A 25,273-nucleotide genomic window follows, 5' to 3' on the forward strand; every position below is an offset into this window, starting at 1 on the left:
GCCAAGCAGCCCTCCTTCTCAAAAGTACCAGACACAGCTCCTGCTTATCCTTGAGGAACAGGTTTCAGTTCCCCGCCAGCCCATGGAATTATTCAAACAAGCCAATCACTCCCTCCCTCAGAACTGCGGTTGGAGGTGGGGGTGGGCACTCCACTCTCTTGATATTACAAAGCCTACCTCCCCACAGCCCATTTGTTCATTCTGTTCAAAAGCACAACACACATGTGTCCCTGTGTGGTATGCAGTATCCTCCTTCCCCAGGCTGCGATTATATGTGACTAATAAACTGCCGTCGATATCACCTGTCCAATCTCAGCTATTGGCCATCCCCATAAGCATAGAGCAGTAATCCCTCCTTCACTTACATGGAGAATAGGAGGCAATTAAAACACCCTTCTTTCCTTATTCTGTGCCCCTAAATCTTTTTGAGATTGTAGTTCCTATTACCAGGATGGTTCTGGCTCCTTTCTCTTCTTTCTTGTTTTGTATATTCAGACAAATATAAAGAAACGAACTGAAAATGGCACTAGACGTGGAAATTCCTAATTTTGTAAAGGAATCACAGGGAAATACCCTTACCACTTATTTTAAAAAATTGAAGAAATAAGGGTGCATGGGTGGTTCAGTAGTAGAATGCTCACCTTTCATATGGAAGACCCGGGTTCGATTCCCAGACCATTCAACCCCACCCCTCCCCCCAAAAAATCTGAGGAAATAAAATAAATTTGGAAATTTGTAAAGTACAAAATCCACTAATAAACTGTTAAAGCAAAAACAGGTAATGAAAATGAACATAGTTTGTGTTGAAGATTCAGAATCAGTAAAAGCTTTTTTCAATGAAGTCAGTTATTTATTATCTATCCGTTTCAAATTTCAAAAATTTGAAAGCTTTAAGATTCCTGCTTTAATATAGCTTACATTGGAGGACAGACGGATAGTTATCTGATCAAGAACTCTGGCAAAACTTTCAGAACTTAAATTAACAAGAATAGATGAATATAAAAAACTACACAGACCCTAACGATGAGTAAAAAGCTGCGGCTAAATTAGTACAAAACACAGTCCAACATAGAGCAAATTAATTAAGTAATGAATACAAGTTTGGAAATTTTGTGAAGTTTAATGCCTCTGAAAAACAGTACTTTTGATATGGGAAGGGGGAGGCAATCTATTTCTTAACTTCTGGCATGATTTCAGATAAAATCAGTACATACAATTTCTCAATGACTAAACCACACTGAATGACAGCACCTAACTTCTTAAGAACATGTACTTTAAGGGTAGAACCATTATAGGAAAACGCCCTAAAAGGCAATTAATGACATAACTGTAGCTCTTATCCATTATTATGTCTGGGTCTGAGTTTATCTGTGTATTAGCATAATTAAGTGGATATGAAAACAGTAAGTTTTGTATAGGTAATAGATATTACAAAGAGAACAATCCTATCTTAATGTTGGAATAAACTATTTTGCTAGGGATATTTCATGCAGTAGAGGACACAGCTTTGCAGTAATATATTTAAAGCAACTTACTTTATTTTTTAGTGGTAAAGTGTAGTCAAAACTTATTTGGGGCACAAAAAGTATATGTTTCAGTAAAAGCCACCTAAGATTTGAGCTCATATTCTTGCTTAGAATATCTGAAACATATCTTTGGGTAAAAATGCTCTTTTAGGAGAGCAAGCAGGAGGAAGGGTTGGGAGGCATGGCTCTGGGATTGTACCACATTTCTTCTCAATTTACTGTTACTTCGTGTATTTGCACGTAAGCTTTCTTTTGAAGAACTACTGTTTGAAACAATTTCAAAACTAACTTTTCTCTCTACAATTGGATTTAATGAGTATGTCAAAAGGAAATCTTTAATATGAAATCAGCATAGTTGATATAAAACAAATCAACAAAATTAACACATTACTGGAAAACATACCTGACTCTGGCCAGAACAGCTTGTAGAAAGTTCAATACTGCCCTAAGTTCAGCTTCTCGACAAGCTGGCAGAAGCATACTAAATCCATCATTAAGCAGTTTTTCATGGGAAGGATGCAAGCAATTGCTGGTCTCAAACACTTCTTGAACACCATCTATGTAGATGGAAAGAAGGGTCCAGAGAGTATCTTTCTGTCCCATTTCATCATTCTTAGATACCAAGAATTCTTTTGCTTTCTCCCGGAAAGCACATGAAAATTTCTCAGCCAAAACACCAATGTCCAGATTTTTCTGCACATACATCAAGAGAAAGGCCATTTGACCCTTCCAAATGAGGGCTCTTTGAGAAGATGTTATAGAGGCAAGCCTGAGGAAATTCAGGAGGTCTAAAACATGACTTGCTACATCTTCTACCTCTGCAACAGCTGCTAACAGCAGAAAAAGGTGGAAAAAGTTCTGCAGACCAACTTCAGTTAGTTCCTCCATTCTTCTTTGATGGAATTTAGAATATATTCTGTAAAACATAAAAAGTGCTTGAATAAAATTGTTTCATTCACAAAAAATACATCTTTGAAAAGCATGGCATTCAATACTCATGACAACCACATTACTTCACATATTTAGCTAATTTTTCTATTTCTGATGCTGCCATGTTACTTTTTCTACTTAGAAAATCTCAAAGACAAGCCCTACCTTCAAATTTTCCAATGATGCAGCAAATCACCTGTGAGTACGTGACAGGATTTAGTGGCTTTCACCAAAGGACAGTATAATTTTTTTCCATATAGAATTTGACTTTCCATTTTATTTAAGTTCCTCATCGCCTTTCTTTACTTATTTCTACTTACAAATAAGAAGGAATATATAATCTATTAAGTACAATTTGATGTGCTTTACATAAATCTTAATAGGACAATTTTATGTTAACAATTTTTCATAAACACTTTCTCTCTCCACCCCTCAAAAACTCTTACTCATGGCTTTACTTATACCCTAAAATAATCCAAAGTGCTGGGAAAAATCACTTTTAACTATTTGAAGGAAAAATTTTTAGTGTTCATATGTCCAAGACAAGACATTAAAAAAAACTCCCATCAATACTACTTAATATAATTTAATAGTTGAATTATTTCTCTTTCATCAACTAAGGGTTTAGAATTGAAAACAATTCATCTTCAATTCCTACTTATGGACTGTTAAATTTTTTAACTTCTACAATTGATTTATTCAGGATAGAAATGACTAATGTTCTGAAAGGTTAAGTGCTTATTTATAAAGAACTACCAGAGCTGACATGCTCCTGAAAGTAAAGATCCGTTTAATTATCTCTGTATCTCCCACCATGTTCATTATAGTGCTTGGTGTAGAGTATCTGTCTAATAAACGGACCTGTTATTGAATGAATTCCAATGATTTCTTTTAGCAAAAGTTCTATGAATTTTATTTCTTCCCAAAAATGTTCTAAGTTTTGAGAACAAACCAGCAAATGAAACAAAAAACTTACTATTTGAGCCATATAACATTGAGGTTTAACAAAGGAGCTATCATTAAAAAAGTACAACCTAAATAAAAAATCCAAATTGTAGCACCATAACTTTATAAGGATTACTCACTGTGGGGATCAAATAGCATTTCCTTAAGTGATTCTTGAGAGTCTCCTACCTAGAACAAGAAGTATTCTGCTTCCTGAGAGCTCCCAACACATAGGCTGGGCAAGTGTAGATAGTGGTATTCTGCACAAGGCTAGAAAAAGGGCTAACAGGAAAAGGGAGTATAAGAAGGGAAGGCAATTAAAAATCATTACCTATTAAACAAGAAAACTCTCAGAAAAAAAAGGGAACACCAGAGCAAAAGACTAATGTGACAAAAGGTTTATCACTCCAGAAATGAAATGAGAACACACTCCCCAAATAAGAACCTAAAAGTTATCTCATTCTACCATATTCTAGTCAATTTTCATTTAAGGAAGCAGGGCTTGTGGGACTACTGGGCTCAAACACAAAGCTTTAGGGGTTGAATTTATTACCTGCCATTGCACAATTTGGATATGTTTCTATTTCTATCGCTTTTATTTAATAAAATGTATGTAACAGATTACACAACATTACAATTAATTTGGGCAAGAAAAAACAATTCCCTTATATCTCTGTATGTAATATATAAAATTTCAATCTTCAGCACTAATGAGACAAATAAGAAAATACGCTCCACAAGTTACAGATATTAGATATGTTTCTTACCGTAACTGGAAAGAGATCTAAAGTTCCTATTTTGCTGTCTGACGTTAGGAGTACATTTTAAATGTGTAAGTCATGAAGACTCTAAGCACAAGTTAACTTAAAAAATACAAACAATTAACACTTTCCCAAAATAGCAGTGAACATTCATGGCAAAAAAAGATAGGGCACACACCTTCCTTTGACTTGCTTCCAAGGATGAGGGCCATTGTTCTTCATTGCTTTCTTAATAACTTTTGCCAAAATACAAAGGAAAATGGTATAACTACTGCTGGATTTATATAGGTCGAGGTCTTGTTTATCACAACAGCATGTCTTCACCATTTCAAGCATAGACAAGGGTGACTTAATGATATTTGTAAGGCCTTTCAAAGGAAGCCAAGAAATACTGAAAGAACTATTCTAAGAGCAAAAGAAGATGGGAAACAAATATTAAGTCTCTTAGTAAATAAAAATGGAAAGATGAAGACCGTAGCCCAATAAAAACTTAACCCATCTTTATCACACACCCTCTAGAATAAAAATTTCAACATAGCACATAATATCATGGGATGTTCAAATTCCTGAATTGGTCCCAAAGCATCTTTTTAACAGTGTCCAAGTTACTGTACAATCAAAGTTCATACATTGCATTTGGGTGATATGTCTACTAGTGCTCCTACATTTTGTTTCCCCACTTTTCTGCTTACAATTTATTTACTGAAAAAACTGGGTCATCTGTTTTGCAAAATTTTCCCTGTTCTGGATTTAGCTGCTGTATTCCCCTAATGTCACATAACATATTCTTTTATCCCCTGTCTTTTCTGTAAACTGGTGGCTATATATAGCAGCTTGAGTAGATACAAGTCAGGATCTTTTGGCAAGAGTCTTTTATTGCAATACTGGGTACTTCCTACTGCATCTAGGCAAGAGGGACATAATATCATTGTCATTCTTTATTGATCAGGTTGTCAACCTGATTCATCCGTTTCAGTGATCCCTAGCAGCCTTTTACTTAATGGTTTTAGCAGTCATTAATAATTGTTGTCCAGATGCCTTATTTCATTAGATATACAGAATGTTTATTTTCTATTTCTATCATTCCTTCTGAATTTATTAGTGCATCAACATTTTGGTTACTTTAAAATATAATTTGTATCTTCCTTTATTTATAGTTCTTAAAATGAGTTTTTTTCAGAATTACTTTCTTTAAGTAATATAAACTCAAGGATTTAAACTTCTTTGATGCTGTTTTAATCCACTGCATTCATTATTTTTTCATATGCTCAGACTGCCCCAGCTTTGGGCAATGGGAATCCATTCAAGTTGGTTCCTATGTAGTTTTGACATGACTCTAGTTTACTTTGAAATCTTCCCTGCTTTCTGGTATGACAAGATACTCTAGACATAGGTTATATGCATTTTGCTTCAAAACTGTACTCAGTCATTTCTCTAATCAGCCTGACTTTATGCTTCAAAGGTATTTTTCTCACTTTTAATAAGCTCATAATATATCCAAATCCAAACTTATTATTTACTTATAAATCTTACATTTCCATTTTCTATCTTCATTGTAAGAGTTCACTATTTACTTACCCAGGCACCCAAACACCCCAAACCTACTCTTTTCTCCATATACAACAGATAACTAAATCTCTTAATTTTACCTCTTAAATTTTATCTTCTAAATTCACCCTCTTTTCTATCCATAGCCTTTATTTGTTCATACCACTGCAACAGCTTAATCATCTGTACCTAAATCATCATCTTATACCACTTGCTGAAAAAATTTTCAAACACATATCTAACATATCACATCTTTGTTTTTCAATGTCTCCTGAATAAACCATAACTCAACTGCATATTATCTTCACCCCTTCTTGTGAATGTACCTTTCTCAACTCTCCGTATCTCCTGTTTCTCTCCACAGTCACCCCAGGCCTATCACTCAGAACTATCTGACAGGTAGGAATAGTTCATGTTTGTTCATGACTCCATACATTCATCTATACTATTCTTTATTCCTGGATGTTTCTTTTATTCCAGGTTTGGAAAATTCCACTTTTCCCCTAAGAACAAATTCAAAATTATGACCTCAGAAGTCTTCCGTGAGTCAAAATCTTGGGTTAAAAGCTCCCTCTTCTGGTTTTCCAGGGTATTTTTTAACTTTTTTTTTGCATGGGTAGGCACCTGGAAGCAAACCCCAGTTTTCAGCATGGCAGGCACGAACTCTGCCTGCTGAGCCACCTTGGTCCGTCCTTAACTACTTTTTAATAAACACAGGACCTGCTCACTAAGCTGAAAGCTAATCAAGTGCCAAGACTGTGTCTTATTCAAGACAGTAGCGCCTGTTCAGTGTGTCACAAGCAATCAGTAATTGCTATTATCATACAAAAGACATTTATAAATGGGGATTTTTAAAATATCTGCTGCAATTTTGACTGCTTTGTCTATGCTCTCTCTCTCTCATGGAAAAAAAAGTTTGTAAAAGATAAAACTATTCTTAAACTATGCCAATCTATTTTGAAAAAAAAAATTAACTTTTTTGGAAAAACCCAGAACCATTAATAATTAAACCATAAAACTGTTCTTCAAATATTATGTCAAAATTTTCTAAAGTCCTAGAACAAATCCATATGCTATTCACTTACCAGGTTTTTACTATAATATTCCCATAGAATGGTAACAATTGCAATATTTGGCTCCCAGAAATCACAAAGTTTCAAACAACAGTGGAGATACATCCTTAATTGTTCTTCTAGTATACTGTCCTAAAAAATAAATTGAAGTTGTGAGGGAGTAAATAAGCTCTGGTAACATGAATATTATCACTTGATATGACACAGAAATAACCTGCTGTTAAAAAGAATATGAATATGTATCACTAAATCATACCCATTCTCATCTTACACCAGGTCTAAATTAGCATAAAGTATACTTGTAAAAATTCATTTTAGAGAACATTAACATATTCAGACAATGAAAATTACACAACTCATCGTGACTTTTAATTGAGTATTTAAAAATTACAATAGGTGTCTCATCATTGAATTCAGTAAGAAATGGAATGAAACCCATGCATGCCAGAATAAAAGAAATAGCAAAAATGATCTAATAATTAAGAAATACTCAAATCCAGAGGGCTTGTGCATGCTTTTGGTAAAATTCTTTATGAGATTATAAAATCTGTTCTTTTAAAAACTAGAGAATTGGCAGAGTACATATATTTTAAACATTCTGGGAGGTACTGGGAGACAAAGGATGAAGAAAAAAAGAAAATTTAAATTCAATAAACTTCTATGATTAAATAACCATGCACATACTAAAAAAAAGTCACATGCCTGAATTCCAATCATTTAACAATTATTCATTTAGAGCTCCTTATATACCAGGAACTATTTTAAGGTACTAGACATTGAACAATAAATAAGTCAGATGTTGTGCATATACTAATAGAGCTTATACTTTTTGTTAGAAGGGAAAAAGAGGTATCAAAAACAAACAAGATAAATTCAAATAGTTAAACAGCCATGAAAAACAAATCAAAACACAAAACAGGGTGATATGGAAGAGTAACTGGAGTAAGGTGGGCATCATTATTATATCAGGTGCTATCAATGGAAAAATCCTTTTAAGGAGTGGCATTTGAGCTAAATGAATGAAAAAGATCCAAAAATTTAAACACCTGGCAATAGATTTTTCAAGGCAGAAAAAACAATCACAAAGGTCCCGAATTAGCTTTAAACTTGGTATTACTACAGGATTAAGTCAGAGATAGGCAGAGACCATATCTCATCTGAGGCCATACAGGTCTTGATAAGGAGTCTGCACTTTATTTTAAATATTATGGGAAGCCACTAGAAGACTGCAAGCAAGGAGAGATGGGATCTGTTTCAAAATACTGCTCCGGATCATGCTTGGAGAGTGAACACAGATGATAAAACTAGAAGCAAGGAGATCAGTTAGGAGGAAATTACGTGACCACATCGACTTAAGAAGGAAAAAGAGTAACTACGGAGAACTCCCAGGCTTTGGCTTAAGAAAATGAGTATATAGTACCATTTCCTGAGATATCAAAGACTAGAATAGGAACAGATGGGGAGAGTGTACAGGACATCCAAGCGGAACTACTAAACAGATTATGTGATATATGGGTGTAGAACAAAGGAGAAATGTTAGAGGTGTTAAACACAAATTTGGACGTTACTTTCATATTAAGTTTCTAGAGCTTCAAGGCTAGATAATAGGTAAGTTCATTCAAGAACATAGATAAAAAGGAGAAAAGGTCCAAAAGTGAGAGCCCCGTGATATTCCAACATTTACACACACAACAAAGGAGCTTAAGAACAAAATCAAGTGGCCAGTGAAGTAACCAGACATCATGGAACCAAGAGAAGGATTTCAGATAGGGACAGTGGTCAACGGGGTTGGAAGCTTCTAAGTGACTGAGATGAGGAAAAAGAAGAAACATTGGATTTAACAGTGAGAAAGCCTATGACTACCTTGACAAGAGCACTTTCAGGATGACAGCCAGTTTCACCACAGAGGGCTGAGATAAGATTAGGCAATTGAGATATCAAAGGAGCTGTATACAAGTCCAAAGACGAGAAGAGATGGGATGCAGTGAACAGGAAAAGGAATCGGCCTTTGAAAGAAGCAGAGACACTTCCAATACAATAGAAAGCAGGGTAAGAGGCTGATGTTGTGCAATTTGAAGGTGCAAAGTTAAAGAGGTTCTGCATCTATTTTCTCAATGATTCATGAGGTGAGATATTTAGTTTAATGGAAGGGGCAGAGTATGTGTTGAATTGCGGGTTAAAGAGAGGTACTGAGATAAGCAATTTTAGAGAGCAGAAAAGCAAACATTCTACAGCTCACTGCCATTTGAGATTTCCGACCAAGTATTTAAAGTCAGGCCTATCAGTAAGGACGACTTACTGGTTTTCTCTAGCAAAATTTAGCCGAAAAAAGTAGGTTTTGCCAGGTTTAAACACTTAAGGGCTATGAAATTGAAAAGATTTTTGTGACAGATTGAATTAATAGTGGTTTTGTAATCTAAACTGTTTAAAGATGCAAATGAAGATACGAAAGAGGGTAGAAAAGTGAACAGGTAAAATGATGACAATCAGAATGAAAATAAAATGAAAAAATGTAGAGCATAACCACGGGAAGAGGTGAGTGAGGATGGTAAAAGAAAATCTGACTGGAGGTGAGGATATTAAGAAACTGAGAGACTAGGGAGACAATACAAATTTTTACATACTAGAGTCACTAAGAACAGTAGTATACAGATATAAAAGAAAACACTGATTCAGGGATGTGCTGGCTTGAAAGAATTAGGTACCCTAGAAAAGCCATGTTTTAATTCTGATCCAAACTGGTGGGAGCAACCATTTCTCTTAATTCCTATTCAGCAATGCAGGTTGGAATCTTTTGATTAGATTATCTCACTAATGCATACAATAGTGGATATTAACCTTTGATTAGAGGGAAATGTGACTCCACCCATTCTAGGTGAGTCTTGATTAGTTTACTAGAATCCTTTAAAAGAGGAAACATTTTGGAGACAGCAAGAGAGTCACAACAACCACAAGAGTCCACACAGCCAGAGACCTTTGGAGATAAAGAGGGAGTACACCCCCCAGGGAGCTTCATGAGGCAAGAGGCCTGGAGAGAAAGCTGGTAGATACCACCATGTTCACTATGTGCCTCTCCATTTGAGAGAGAAAGCCTGAACATCACTGGCTTTCTTTTCTCTGAATGCCTTATATCGGACATTTCTATAGCCTTGCTTTAACTGAGACATTTTCATTGGCCTTAGAACTGTAAACTTGCAACTTAATAAATTTCCCTTTTTAAAAGCCGTTCTGTTTTTGGTATATTGTACCCTGAAAGCTAGCAAACTACAACAGGGCTAAAGCCTTCAATGAATGAGAGTGATCCAAACATGAGTAAATGATAGCAATGAGCAGATTTTTTTTTAAACAAGGCTTAAACTCTTTTAATTAGCCCTCAAAAAAAACTTAATTCCTACACTAGACAATAGGTTTTCTTTATGCTCCCAGAGGACACTATGTACACCTGTGTTGTAGCACTTAGATTATTTATCTGTCTTCAATAGTCTCCGAGCACCGGGATAATGTCCTATTCACTTTTGTGTCCCCAGGGCCTAGCACAATTTCTTTTCATCAGAGAGGTCCAATAAATGATTAACAAAACTGAGATCTGGTTCTGGTGCCTCTTTTCACCAAGTAGCTGTAAGACTTATGACAAGACATTTAGTTATTCAGCTTCTCTAACAGAAAAATTCATTTAGCCAAAGAAGACAAAGTTCTGTCCATTCCTAACATCTTTTTAATTCTATTATGAAAATATTAAATAGATGCAGGCTCACACTGGCATTAGTGGTATAAATTAAAACACTTTTTATTATGCAGCAAGGTAAAAAAAATTAGGTTTTATTATAAAAAAAATCATTAAAGGTTGGTTCCTCTTCATAATTTCCATATCTCTACTGATATTTCCTTTGTGTTGATGTATCATTTTCCTGATTTCCTTCATCCATGTTTTCCTTTAGCTCTTCAAGCATATTTAAGACCTTTTTTTTTTTTTAAGTCTTTGTCTGGTATGTCCCAAATCTGTCTTTGTTGATGGTTTCTTAAGCTTCAATCTTTTCTTTTGCCGGGGTCATCATTTCTTTAAATGTTTCTAAGTTTTTGTTGAAACCTGGAAATCTTAATATTTTAATGTTTTATTGCTGAAATTTAGACTTTCTGATATCTGTTCCTTAAGCATATATCCAGCTAATTTTATGACCAAATTTTCCTTGAACGACAGAAGCTAACTTAAAAAAAAAAAAAAGAGGAATATTCCCTTACCAGTCTTTGCAGATTGGGCTGTGCAAGTGTTCTACTTCAGGGTTTATCCATACAAGGTGTTATATGACAATAGGTGTTGTGGGAGAATAGTTCTAGGCCAAAGAGTGGGGTCTCCTCAATCCTTTCTGCTCCTTGCCTGGGCATGCACATGTGGTCCTAGTAATTCCCCTATTTACATGGCTACATATGTCCCCTATTTTGTAGGAAAGTTTCCTCTAGGTCCTGGGCATAGTTCTTTATACATCACAGCCAGAAATCCCTTGTCCCAAGCTCTGGAAGAGCTCCTCCTATAATTAGTTAAGTTCTGGGATGGTGAGTCCCTCAGGCCACCACCAGACAGACTGGGCCGCACATACATGCTCCCAGCATGTGCATGAGGATGACTCTGTTTCCCCTGAATCGCGACCAGGGATTCCACACTGGGAACAAAGGCCGGAATCAAACTGGTAAAGAGGAGAGGAGGGGACAGCCTACCACTTTTTTTTCTTCCAAAATCATATTTTAGGCTTTATTTATACAGGAGGTTTTCCAAAGTAACACTACTAAGAGAACGGTTTCATTCCATTTCACTTTAAATAAACTACAAAAAAATTCCACCTCATGGTATATAATGTCTTTCCATTAGATCCTTATTTTCTTGACAATATTTTTACTTAAAGCTTAATCTCTTTTTCGTTAATCAGAAAAGTTTTAAGTTTATAGAAAAATCATGCAGGAAATATAGAGTGCTAATACATAGTTTTCCCTATCACTAACAATTTGCATTAATGTGCTCAGCTATGTTACAACTGATGAAATAATATTATAATTGCACTAGTAGCTACAGTTCACAGTTTACATTTGGGGTCACTATTTGTGCTGTACAGTCCTATGTTTTGTTTTGTTTTTTAATTTGTATTCTAGCAACATATATACCACCTAAATTTACTGATTTGGCAATTGCCCTGTTACTGTTCCTGTTTTCTAGAGCTCTGAGAAAGATGTTTTTGCCAGTTCTTGCTGGTTGTTCAAAGCTTCTTTGGGGGAAAGGAGTTCTGAAGCAACTCAAGCTGCCATCCGGAAGGAGTAGGGCTCTTAAAGGAAAGGAGAAAAAAACTTCCCCTTATTTTCCTGCTAGTGGCTGCAGATTACAATGAAAAGAAATGGCTTGGAAAATACCATTCTCCTGAATTCTGGTACAACAATTACTCAACTGAGTGTGACTTGGGAAGTACATGTGTTTTTTAGCCTACAATCAATTACAGATAGCATGTTACATATGCTACAAATTCACATACAGTACATCCAACTATTACTTTGCTTTGAACCACTTTCCCTTAAAAATTCTGTGTGTGTCAATTAAATTAAGGAGAGAGAGGTTTCCCCATCTTCAAGCCCAGACAGTAAGGGAGATAAGAATACACAATGTTCAGAAGTGTGAGAGCCAACAGTCTTAGCTCAAATTTTCAATAAAAAGATAGAGTTGAAACAGAGTGAGGATACTTAGGAACACTGGGTATTTTAATTTCTTTCTACCTTAACATTTTCTTATCACGCTCTTATGGAGGAGAAAAAAAGAAACACTAAAAAAAATTGAGATGATTTCCACAAGTATGACCCAAACAGATGCAGAAACCAAAATGCATTACTAGTTAAAGACCTAAAAGCAAGGAAGTGTCAAAACAAATAACGAAGAAAAAGAGTTTCATTAAGAATACTACAAGGTCAAATGCTTTGCAGTAGAACATAGTAAAGTCAAACATAAATGGAGATTCAAATCCCAACTTTGTTATTTTCTTGCTAGCGAGTGAACCTGGACAAGGTTGCCTGTGGGCATCAGTCTCTTAATCAATAAAATGGAAGCAGCAGCTTCACTTCACAAGAATGAAGTGAAAGAACATATATCAAATGCTAAGTACAGTGCCTGGCACAAGAACAGTTTTATCATTTTTTTGTCTGCAGGAAAGAAATATACTTTTTAAAGCCAAATGCCAGCTCTTTTAATGATCAAATAATAAAGGCAAAAGGTTCACAGTATCATATCTTAAACTTATACATTTCAATTTTTGTGAGTGAAGTAAGGTCAAACCATACCTAAACCAGGAAGTTTGATTAAGGTCATTTAAGTCCATACCCTCTGATTAAAGATTTTTAATAAGCCAGAAGGACCTGTGAGCGTCTTTTCTGCACAGTCTAAAACCATCTGGCTCAATTCCAGGGACCGTGCTATTGAGCTACTGCATTTTACACAAGTCCCAATGGGTCTTTTAAAAGAATGCCTTCCTATCTTTATTTTGAAAGATTTCTCTTAGGCATATTAAATTCAGGCATATTTCACGTGTCAAATTCTTTTATTGCACTAAAAATGAAAACATTTACTCTTTTAAGCTTAGTAACTATACAGCAATGACTAACAACTGGTTCAGTTCTTCGTGCATAACTAACCTACCAATCAGAAACCATCAGAAAAAATTTTACTTACAAGCCAAATGTTAACTGTTACTAGAAATCTGCCTGATTGGATTTATTTTTAGGACTGGCTAAAGAGCTGAATTTCGATATTCCTGTCAAGATCCTTCTGCCCAAGAAACATTATTTAATTAGTAATTGGAAGATTATGTCCCACATCATTCTAATCTAATCACACAAACCCCATTATTCTGATCTAATCATGTCCTGAGTTCTCAGCTTTCAACTCTTCAACTTAAAAGGTCTTTAACAAACTAAAATATATTTCTTTTAATATTAGGCTTGATTAGAATCTCTTTTTATACTCTTCTATGACCTAGATAAAACTAAAATATTGTTTCTGTGATCTCAGAAAATGAGGCTTTTATAAAGTGGGAAGATTTTTAATCTCCCTTTTCCTATGAAAGCAGTATTGCTGTTTTAAAGCTAGAACAAAATTTTATGACTAGCATTTATAAATATTAAATAGTATTATCTCTAAAATGTTTTTAAAGCAAACACTTAACTATTCAACTTAAATAAAATTAAACAATGTATGCGCTCTTTACTAAACAAAACCCAGCTTTTGCTTCTGGAAGATCATCTCTGGCTAAAAAGACTTGAAACATTATTTGCTTAATTAAAATTACACTGGAGCAACTATCAACTTTATTTGTAAAGACTGCTATGAATTTTCTATTTGGAATGTATATTTTGTATTTTTTAAAAATAGTACAAAGGGACTCTCACTGTTGGAAATCAAGTTAAAGCATATGAACATAGTGAGCTTTTAATTTACCTCAATAGGAGGAAAACAGATACAATCAACTGACAGCTCTATTTAAATGTTATTTATTCACCTACTGTACCCACAAAATTGGTTTCATGAACTCTAGCAAGTAATCTTATACTACCTACAAGACATAATTTGATAAAATCAAGATAAGATAAAACCAACAAAATGCCAAAAAGAATGAACTATTTCTTTGTAAATATTACAATGACCTCTTATCCCACATCAAATATATTTCAACTTTATATTATACCTAAATTCAAAGGGGAAGTTCCTTAGGTTTTCCAAAAAAAAAAGTGTCATTATCTCTACTCTTTAAGGTGACTAACTGATTTGCCCAGGGCTTTCCTGGTTTTAGCACTAAATGTCCTGTCCCACACCTAAAAAATTAGATGGTTGATCATCCTACCTACTTCCAAGAATTACTCATCTTAAAAATGCTTTTAATGTTGTCATTAGAAATGCTAGTTGTATTGCTAAAGTATACCACACAGTGTCAGAGTAAGTTTTAGCACGTTAAGTAACAATCCAACTAAGAATTGTCAGAATAAGTTTTAACACATAATGAGTAAAACATTCCAATGAATAAGACATTCCAGCAAAGAACAGTATTTTTTCAAGCAAATGAATTTTCTTACTTTAAAATCAAAATTACAGGGCTTCATAATCCAAAAGAAAAAGGTATAAATTTTCAAGGAACTAAAAGATGGTTTTAAATTTCTCAATCAAAAAAACAAACTTTTCTATGGAACAAAGACAGTGACAAATCTTCTCACTGTTTGTCCCACACCATTACTGAGTTTATATATAATTATCCATGTGAAACTTCAGAGCCTCCTAAGAAATACTCTGTCACTTAAAACCTAGCAGAACAAAGCCATTAACTCATACACTGATAAAAATGAAAGGAAGTTTAAAAATAATTTAATACATCAGAAACAGAGGTACAGATCATCAAATGTCTTTGGATACACTATTTGCTACTAGCTGATTCAGAAAGAAATTTAAAAGACACAAACAGTTGCAACTTAATTTAAAAATCAAAGCTCTCATTACTGATTGGGATGCCATAATTGTCAGCACAAAAGTAATACTATCTAACTATTGAAAATCCTTACTAGGTTTTAATTAAGGTTTAGAAGCCATGTCAAGGCATAAAGACTGGATTAATAGCCAATATAAATGACAATGACTACTTTTTAGTGATTCCCTATATTCTTAATGTAAAAAATATGCAAGAAACTTTAAGTTGATAAATATGTTCTCAAAAAGAACACAGGATATTGCTACCTATCATAACTTGGCAAATTCCAACTAAAACCATCCCTGCCAATCCTGAAGAATACCTAGGGCATAATATAATAAGATTCTATAAAGTTGCCATGCACTCCAGTAACTTTCCAAAGCCTACAACCTCCAGATGAGTCCCTGGACCAGATAAGTCCTGAAATACAGAGGGGCCAGCCCTTCCAGAACATCAACTAGTTCCATCCCCCTAACCCATATTATCGATAGCTCCTTCCAACATGAAAAAGTTAGAATGGACATAGCTCTGGTGGGAGAGAGTGATGATGGAGTTATACAGAGAAGGTTGGGTTTAACAAATTAGTATGAGTGTTGACTAGTTATGATGATATTTCTTTTAGCCTCCAGTGCCTTACAGCAGTTAGAAATAAAACCTTAAAATTGTAGAATTGTAACCCATACCAAACTCTGAAATCTGTTCTACAATTAATTATTGCAGTGTACCCTGAAATTTATTGCTTTTATGCATACATGTTATTTAAAGAAGAGGAGGAGTTTAACAGAGAAGATAAGATTTATCAAATAAGTATGACTGCTAAATCATATCGATGTTTCTGTTGGTTTTCAGTGTCTTGGAGCAGCTAGAAGAAAAAACGGAAAATTGTGGGAAATGTATCCCATATCAAACTTTAAAATCTGTTCTATAACTACTTGTTAAAATGTACTTGAAGATTTATTGTTTTTTTGTATACATATTCCACAATAAAAAATAAAATAAAATAAAAAGAACACAGGAGATGGCTAATTAAAAGAAATAAACAACAAAAACTTTTACAGTGGCTGGGAGAAAACATTCTGAAAAGGTTAATAGTTATTTTGTTTCTGATACAACTTATGTATGCATCTAGGCTAGAACTCTTAGCTCATAATTAGAAGATTCATATTATAACTAAATGTATTTATAGATTTCACTCAAAAATTAAGAGTTAACAGATGAAAGTGAAAACTCTAAGCTATCAAACTGATTTTCAAAAATTAAGCCACTATATATATATATATTAAAAAGCAACGTTACACTGCCATATTTCTTCATTTCACTTCAAGTTTTTAAAATAACATTTATTTTTTAACAGAAAAGTAATATATTTCTCAAATTTAAAAAATATTCTTTACTATAATTTACTTTAAACTCTTCTGTAAAAAACACATTACAAAACTTTTGGCCATATTTACAGAGAACATGTTTAAAGATGTGATGAATAGCATATTTAAAACTATTTTAAAAAGAGGTCAAGTCTGACCTCTGGGCCATAATGCAGTACATTAACAGCTCTGCAGAAAGAAAAATGATAAGGTAAGAAATGAATGCTCTGAAACCAGAACCTTATCAGTTAGAGTATGATTCAAGCCTGTAAGACAAATTGCTCAGCAAAGTAAGTCACCTTCCTGCTGTGATGAGGATATAGCTGAATTTCCAATGCCACTATCTCCCTCATCATGTCTTCTAGACTTGATATCATACAGTCAATATATGGCTTGTAGTTCCAAAGCTTCTACCACTTATTTCGAATACATTTTGTCAAAGTCACCAAAGAGGATAATTATCTTTGTCCTTTAACTGACAATTCAGTGTTAAAAAGAGAAATCTTTAAAGGCTAACCACTAATAGAAACTTCTGTGCATTAACTCTTCACTGATAAGGAATTATGATTTTTAATAAAAAATAACTATTAACTAACTCAGATTTTTAATAAGGAAACTAAGTTTGATATTTAAATCATTTTAATAGTTTGGTTCTTATAAATAAAATCTGTAACATAAAAATTTAGCAAAGCCTATACAAATTGTCTCACTTCAAGTGACTACCTGAACATTGATGGATTTCTTCAGTAGTTCTTCTACAAAATTCCAATTTGATTCCATCTGTCTCTAGAAAGGGAGAAAATATTGTTGCATAAATATTATTTTTCTTCATTTGCATATATTTAAAATTATGATACAGAAAATTGAATGAGAAGTACAGACATTTTCTTTATCATCATAATCACTACAAATTCTTGAATGTCTAATATTATTACTTTGGCAGAGAATTAGCTGACAGAATTAGTGAAAAAAAAATTCATAACCATCCCAAGCCAATATAAACCTTATTAGGAGTTGTATTATTAAACAGTGATGCTTCTATAGAAGTATAAACCTTTTTTAAAATATCTGCTTTTTGATATCAGATATAATCTAGTAAATTTAAAAGGACACTATATATCTACATATTTTTGGAGATTTTTTTAATACTCTGAGTTTTCTTCCTCTTCTTCCCTATTCTGCTCTTTCCTCACTGAAGAGTTTTCCTTCATTTTATGTGTAATAGTACCTGTTCTAGTTTGCCAGCTGCCAGAATGCAACACACCAGAGACAGACTGGCTTTTAATAAAAGGGGATTTATTTCATTAGTCCTTCAGAGGAAAGGCAGCTAACTTTCAACTGAGGTTCTTTCTTACATGGGAAGGCACAGGGTGATCTCTGCTGGCCTTCTCTCTAGGTCTCTGGGTTCCAACAACTTTCCCCAGGGTGATTCCTTTCTGCATCTCCAAAGGCCTAGGCTGAGCTGCCAGTGCTGGATGACGTATGCTGAGCTGCTTGGGCTGTGGTACGTTGAGCTCTCTCATTTAAGCACCAGCCAATTAAATCAAACATCATTCACTGCAGCAGGCACACCTCCTAGCTGACTGCAGATGTAATCAGCAACAGTTGAGCTTCACATGCCATTGGCTCATGTCCACAACAATAGAACTAAGCACCTTCACCTAGCCAAGCTGACACCTGAACTTAACTACCACAGTACCAAAACATCCGTCCTGGTTTGAAATTGTTATGTACCCCAAAAAAGCCACTCTTTAATCTTCATTCAATATTGCTAGGTGGGATCTTTTTGATCGTTTCCATGAAGATGTGGCTCACCCAATTGTGGGTGGTAACTTCTGACTAGTTGGTTTTCAAGGAGACGTGTCTCCACCCATTCAAGACAGGGTTAGTTACTGGAGTTCTTTAAGAGGCTATCATTTGGAAAAAGATTTAGTGCCCACACAGTCAGAGACCTTTAGAGATGTAAGAAAACGCCCCCAGGGAAGCCACTGAAGAAGCTGGGAGAGAAAGCTGGCAGACATGCCCATGTGCCTTCCCAATGACAGAGGTGTTCTGGCATTAGCCTTTCTTGTGCGAAGGTAACCATTTGTTGGTGTCTTAATTTGGACATTTTCACAGCTTTATAAATGAAAACTTGCAATTTAATAAATTCCCTTTTTAGAAGCCATTTGTTTCTGCATTCTGGCAACATCTTGCTTTGGTAAAGAGAGTAACTAAATATTCTATAGAGAAAATAAAGAAGAATTAAACAGTATTATTTTATTTGGCCAAAGGTCACTTATCTGGCAAGTTCAACTATCTGAAGAATTCTTCCCAAAAAGGAACAAAGTCAAAACAGACTTTTTCACAAAGGCTAGACACTGAAAACAAATCCACTTTTCCCACAGGAAAGTCTGGAGAACCTTTTCACAGGATATCTCAATTCACAAACTGAAGCAGAGAAAGTATATCCAAATGGAAGCAAGTAACAACCAGTTTTACACACACACACACACAGTGCAGAAAGTAACTATAAGATCTAAAAAAGCAAAGCCCTGGTACAAAAGCAAAGAGCCTCACCACATCTTACCATCCTTATTATAAAGATGATTTTCATAAAGACGAATGCAAATGACCAATAAAGGATTAAAGTATGATCAATCCTCTTGATCTTGAAAGGATGGTCAATATTCATGTGAGGTTCTAACTATACTAGGTCACTAAGTAAGCATTTCCTTAATAAAGGTGGTCCTTGACTGTGGTAGCAAGCCTCTAAGTGACTGTCGATGATCCTTGCTCCTGACATTCATGCCCTTCTATAATCTCCTCCCCTCCACTGTACCAGGGTGGTCTGTGACCAATATAATACGGCAGGAGTGACGGTTGCCACTTTCAGGATTAGGTTATAAAACTTTGCAGTTCCCATCTTGATGACCCTCTCTTTTTCCCTCCCAACACTAGATCTGGAAGAAACCACATGGAGAGCAGCTCTGGGAAGGCCCACCTGATGAATAACTGAAGACTCCTGCCAACAGAAGAGAGCTGAGACGTGACAGAGGATGAGGCCCTGGCTGAGCCTGATGCAACCTCATGAGAGACTTGGACCCAGAACCACCCAACTAAGCTGCACCTGGAGGCTGGACACTCAGAAACTGTGAGGTAATAAACGTTTGCAATTTTAGGTTGTTAAATCTTGTTATGCAGCAATAACTAACAGTGACTTAGTCATTTTTCGGAAAAGTGGTTCCCATATATTACTCTATTATTAACATCTTACACTGGTGTGGTACAATTGTCACAACTGATAAAAACACATTTTTATAACTATACCATTAAGAAGAGTCAATGGTTTAACTTAGGGTTTACTGTTTGTGTTGTGCAGTTCCATGGATTTTTTTTTTAATACCAGATATATACAACCTAGTATTTTCCCTGTAAACCACACTCAAAGATACAATTCAATGCTGTTAATTATAATCACAATATTCTGCTATCCTCGCCACAATCTATTAACCAAAACTTTTCCACCATCCCACATAGAAATACTGTACGTGTTAAGCCTTAACTCCCTATTCCCCACCTCACCTCAAGCTCTGATAAGCTTTTTAGATTTTTATATTTTAGATTCTAATTCTGTTGAGCATGCTTATTCTAATTGTTTCCAATCAGTGAGACAACACAACATTCATCCTTTTGCATCTACTTATTTGCCTCAACGAGATGTCTTTAAGGTTCATCCATGTCTCATGTATAGGAATGTCATTCCTTTTTAGGGCTGAATAATAGTCCATTGTGTGCTGTGCGGGTTTGAAAAGATGTATGTACCCTAGAAAAGCCATGTTTTAATCCTAACCCCATTTTGTAAAGGCAGCCGTTTCTTCTAATTCTTAACCAGCACTGCATGCTTGAAACTAATTAGATCATCTCCCCGGAGACGTGATTTAATCAACAGTGGTTGTTAACCTGGATTAGCTGGAGACACGTCTCCACCCATTTGGGTGAGTCTTGATTAGTTTCTGAAATCCTATAAAAGAGGAAACATTTTGGAGAATGGGAGAATCAGAGAGAGCAGAGAATGACATGGTCACGAGAAGTAGAGTCCAGCAGCCAGCGACCTTTGGAGATGAAGAAGGAAAATGCCTCCCAGGGAGTTTTATGAAACAGGAAGCCAAGAGAAGAAGCTAGCAGATGATGCCGTGTTCGCCATGTGCCCTTCCAGATGAGAGAAACCCTGACCATGTTCACCATGTGCCTTTCCAGATGAGAGAGAAACTCTGACTGCTTGCCATGTGCTCTTCCATTTGAGAAAGAAACCCTGAACTTCATTAGCCTTCTTGAACCAAGGTATCTGTCCCTGGATGCCTTTGATTGGACATTTCTATAGACTTGCTTTTAACTGGGACATTTTCTCGGCCTTAGAACTGTAAACTATCAATTATTAAACTACCATTATTAAATTCCCCTTTTAAAAGCCATTCTGTTTCTGGTATATTGCACACCAGCAGCTAACAAATTAGAACAGATTTTATTACCAGGATTGGGGTGCTGCTGCGGTTTGCAAATACCAAACATGTTGAAACAGATTTTTAAATGGATAAGGGGAAGAATCTGGAAGAGTTGTGATAACCCTAATAGAAAAGGCCTAGAATGCTTTGAAGAGACTGTTGGTAGAAACGTGGACTCTAAAGATACTTCTGATAAGGCCTTAGACAGAAATAAGGCATGTATTATTGAAGACTGGAGGGAAGGCAAGCCTTGTTTTAAAATGGCAGATAATCTGGCAAAATTGACGACTGGTTTTGGCCAGAAAGCTGATTTTAAAAGCCATGAACTCGGATATTTAGCAGAAGAGCTCTCCAAATTAAATGTCGAAAGTGCACCCTGGTTTTTCCTCACAGCTTACAGTGAAATGCGACAGGAAAGAGATAAGGTGAGAACTGAACTCTTGGGTACGAAGAAACTAGAAATTGATATTCTGGAAAATTCTGGGCCTCCAGAAAAGGAGACCCAGAGAATAGCGTTCTGTGTGAGGGTTTAACCAAATGTGGAACCAGCCAGCAACTTTTGGAGATGAAGAAGGAAAATGCCTCCCGGAGAACTTCATGAAACAGGAAACCAGGAGAAAAAGCTAGCAGATGATGCCGTGTTTGTCACGTGCCCTTCCAGATGAGAGAGAAACCCTGACCGTGTTCACCATGTGCCCTTCCACTTGAGAGAGAAACCCTGAATTTCATCAGCCTTCTTGAACCAAGGTATCTTTCCCTGGATGCCTTAGATTGGACATTTCTATAGACTTGTTTTAACTGGGACATTTTCTCGGCCTTAGAACTTTAAACTAGCAACTTATTAAATTTCCCTTTTTAAAAGCCATTCTGTTTCTGGTATATTGCATTCCAGCAGTTAGCAAACTAGAACATGGGTTTATACATTCATTGGCTGACAGATCCTTGGGAGGGCTTCCATCCTTTGACAAGCAAGAATAATGCCACTATGAACATAAGTGTGGAAGAATTTGTTCAAGGCCCTGCTTTTAATTCTTTTGGGTACATATCCAGATGTTGGATTCCCAGATCATATGGTAATTCTGCACTTAACTGCTGAGGAACTGCCAAACTGCCTTCCATAGCAGCTGCACCATTTGACATCCCTATATTCTGAAAGCTGCAAGAGAAGCAGCATGCTGCACACAAGGGAGCCTCAATAAGATTAAGTGCTGATTTCTTAAAGGAAACAATAAAGTCAAAACAAACCAGTGGGATTATATATTTGAAGTGCTGAAAGTAAAAAAACTGCCAACCAAGAAATCTATATTTAGTGAAAGTGTCTGTGCTGGTTTGAAGCTGTTACATATCCCAGAAAAGGTCATGTTCTTTTAATCCATTCCTGTGGGGGTAGACCTATTGTGGTTGGGACCTTTTGATGAGGTTGTTTCAATTAAGATTTGATCTACCCAATTAAAGGTGTGTCTTAACCTTTTTACTGGAGTCCTTCATGAGAGAATAAAGGACAGAGAGAGCCCAAAGATCTTGGAGAGAAAAGCCCCAGGAGAAGCAAAGGAAGGACTTATTGAAACTGAAAGAGCAGAACCTGAAAGCAATAAAACCTAGAAGAGAAAGATCAGCAGACGCTGGCCATTGGCCTTTCTTCAGAGAAGGTATCATCCTGTTGATGCCTTAATTGGGATATTTTCATGGCTTTAGAACTATAAATTCTAAGTCAATAAACTCCTATTGTAAAACCTAATCCATTTCTGGTATATTGCATTCCAGCAGCTTTACCAAACCAAAATGCTATCTTTGAAAAATGTAGGAGAAAAAAAAATGTAGGAGAGATTAAGACATTCCTAGATAAACAAAAGCTAAGGGAAGTCATCACCACTAGAGTACAAGAAATGCTGAAGTTTTGTAGCTTGAAAGGAAAGGGCAACAGGCAATAGATCAAAGCCAAATGAAGAAATATAAATCTCCAGTAAGAGTAATGACAGGGATAAATATAACTACCAGTATTACAGGCATACAATAGAGATACTGCAGGTCAATACCAGACCACTACAATAAAGCAAATATCACAATAAAGCAAGGAATACAAATTTTTTGGTTTCCCAATGTACATACAAATTATGTTTACACTATACTGTAGTCTAGTAAATATGCAATATTATGTCTAAAATGACAACCTATATACCTTAATTTAAAAAAGCTTTATTGGTCCGGAGAAGATGGCGGCTTAGTAAGACGCGTGGGTCTTAGTTCCTCCTCCAGAACAGCTACTAGAGAAGTAGAAACAATTCAGAACAGCTCCCGGAGCCACAACAGAGACCAAGAAGACAGCGTACCCCATTCTGGAACAGCTGACTGGCTGAGAGAACCCGCTCCGGTGAGATCGCCAAGGAGCGCGAGCTTTCCCGGGCCGGAGTCCCTCCCTCCCTCCTTCCCGGGCCGGTTGGGAGAATTGGACAGGCGGTTCCCTCAAGCCGCGGCGGCTGGTGCCCCCGCCCCAAGCGCGGCCCCCCGGACCAGCTGGGAGAATTGAATCGGAGATTCCCAAGCCGCGGAGAACGGCGACCGGGGTCCCTTCCAAACACGTGGCTTCCCGGTCCGGCTGGGAAATTTGGACAGGCGTTCCCCCAAGCCGCGGAGGCCGGCGACCTTCCCCGCGCGGGGATCCCCGGGTCGGTTGGGAGATTCGGATTGGCACTCCCCCAAGCCGCTTCGGCTGGCGAACCCCCCATACAGCGATAGTTTTCCAAAGTAAAAGGAGCCACAGCATCTTTTACTGGTGGGACCCACAGACAGATGAGCACCACGACCGCCACCTACTGGGCAGGATAAGAAAAACAGAGCCCAGAGATTTCACAGAAAAATCTTTCAAACTGCGGGGTCTTACACCCAGGGAAATCTGATTAAATGCCCAGACGCCAGCAGAAGATAACGGATCACGCTCAGAAAATTGAAAATATGGCCCAGTCAAAGGAACAAACCAATAGTTCAAAAGAGATACAGGAGCTGAGACAACTAATGCTGAATATAAAAACAGAAATGGAAAACCTCTTCAAAAACTAAATCAATAAATTGAGGGAGGACATGAAGAAGACATAGGCTGAACAAAAAGAAGAAATAGAAAAACTGAAAAAACAAATCACAGAACTTATGGGAGTGAAGGACAAAGTAGAAAAGCTGGAAAAAACAATGGATACCTACAATGGCAGATTTAAAGAGACAGAGGCTAGAATTAGTGAATTGGAGGATGGAACATCTGAATTCCAAAAAGAAACAGAAACTATAGGGAAAAGAATGGAAAAATTTGAACAGGGGATCAGGGAACTCAAGGACAATATGAACCGCACCAATACACGTGTTGTGGGTGTCCCAGAAGGAGAAGAGAAGGGAAAAGGAGGAGAAAAACTAATGGAAGAAATTATCACTGAAAATTTCCCAACTCTTATGAAAGACCTAAAATTACAGATCCAAGAAGTGCAGCGCACCCCAAAGAGATTAGACCCAAATAGGCGTTCTCCAAGACACTTACTAGTTAGAATGTCAGAGGTCAAAGAGAAAGAGAGGATCTTGAAAGCAGCAAGAGAAAAACAATCCATCACATACAAGGGAAACCCAATAAGACTATGTGTAGATTTCTCAGCAGAAACCATGGAAGCTAGAAGACAGTGGGATGATATATTTAAATTACTAAAAGAGAAAAACTGCCAACGAAGACTCCTATATCCAGCAAAATTGTCCTTCAAAAATGAGGGAGAAATTAAAACATTCTCAGACAAAAAGTCACTGAGAGAATTTGTGACCAAGAGACCAGCTCTGCAAGAAATACTAAAGGGAGCACTAGAGTCAGATACAAAAAGACAGAAGAGAGAGGTATGGAGAAGAGTGTAGAAAGAAGGAAAATCAGATATGATAGATATAATACAGAAGGCAAAATGGTAGAGGAAAATATTATCCAAACAGTAATAACACTAAATGTTAATGGACTGAATTCCCCAATCAAAAGACATAGACTGGCAGAATGGATTAAAAAACAGGATCCTTCTATATGCTGCCTATAGGAAACACATCTTGACCCAAAGATAAACATAGGTTGAAAGTGAAAGGTTGGGAAAAGACATTTCATGCAAATAACAACCAGAAAAGAGCAGGAGTAGCTATACTAATA

At 36.2% G+C, this 25,273-nt stretch overlaps 1 protein-coding gene across 5 annotated transcripts in view; it reads right to left on the reverse strand.

The window, feature by feature from the left end:
- Positions 1–25,273, reverse strand: part of MMS22L (MMS22 like, DNA repair protein) — a 160,577-nt gene that overhangs the window by 83,231 nt on the left and 52,073 nt on the right. For 3 of the 5 annotated variants that reach the window (XM_077162449.1, XM_077162450.1, XM_077162453.1), the window contains 5 exons: positions 17,354–17,416; positions 6,796–6,915; positions 4,341–4,567; positions 3,591–3,683; positions 1,930–2,442 (listed from right to left, as the gene is read on the reverse strand). In XM_077162449.1, the coding sequence (XP_077018564.1) occupies positions 1,930–2,442; positions 3,591–3,683; positions 4,341–4,567; positions 6,796–6,915; positions 17,354–17,416 (1,016 nt within the window). The remainder of the gene's footprint in view (positions 1–1,929; positions 2,443–3,590; positions 3,684–4,340; positions 4,568–6,795; positions 6,916–17,353; positions 17,417–25,273) is intronic. The other 2 variants (XM_077162451.1, XM_077162452.1) reach the window with 2 other exon arrangements.

Source organism: Tamandua tetradactyla, chromosome 5, assembly GCF_023851605.1.
Source record: "Tamandua tetradactyla isolate mTamTet1 chromosome 5, mTamTet1.pri, whole genome shotgun sequence".
Taxonomy (NCBI): Eukaryota; Metazoa; Chordata; class Mammalia; order Pilosa; family Myrmecophagidae; genus Tamandua; species Tamandua tetradactyla.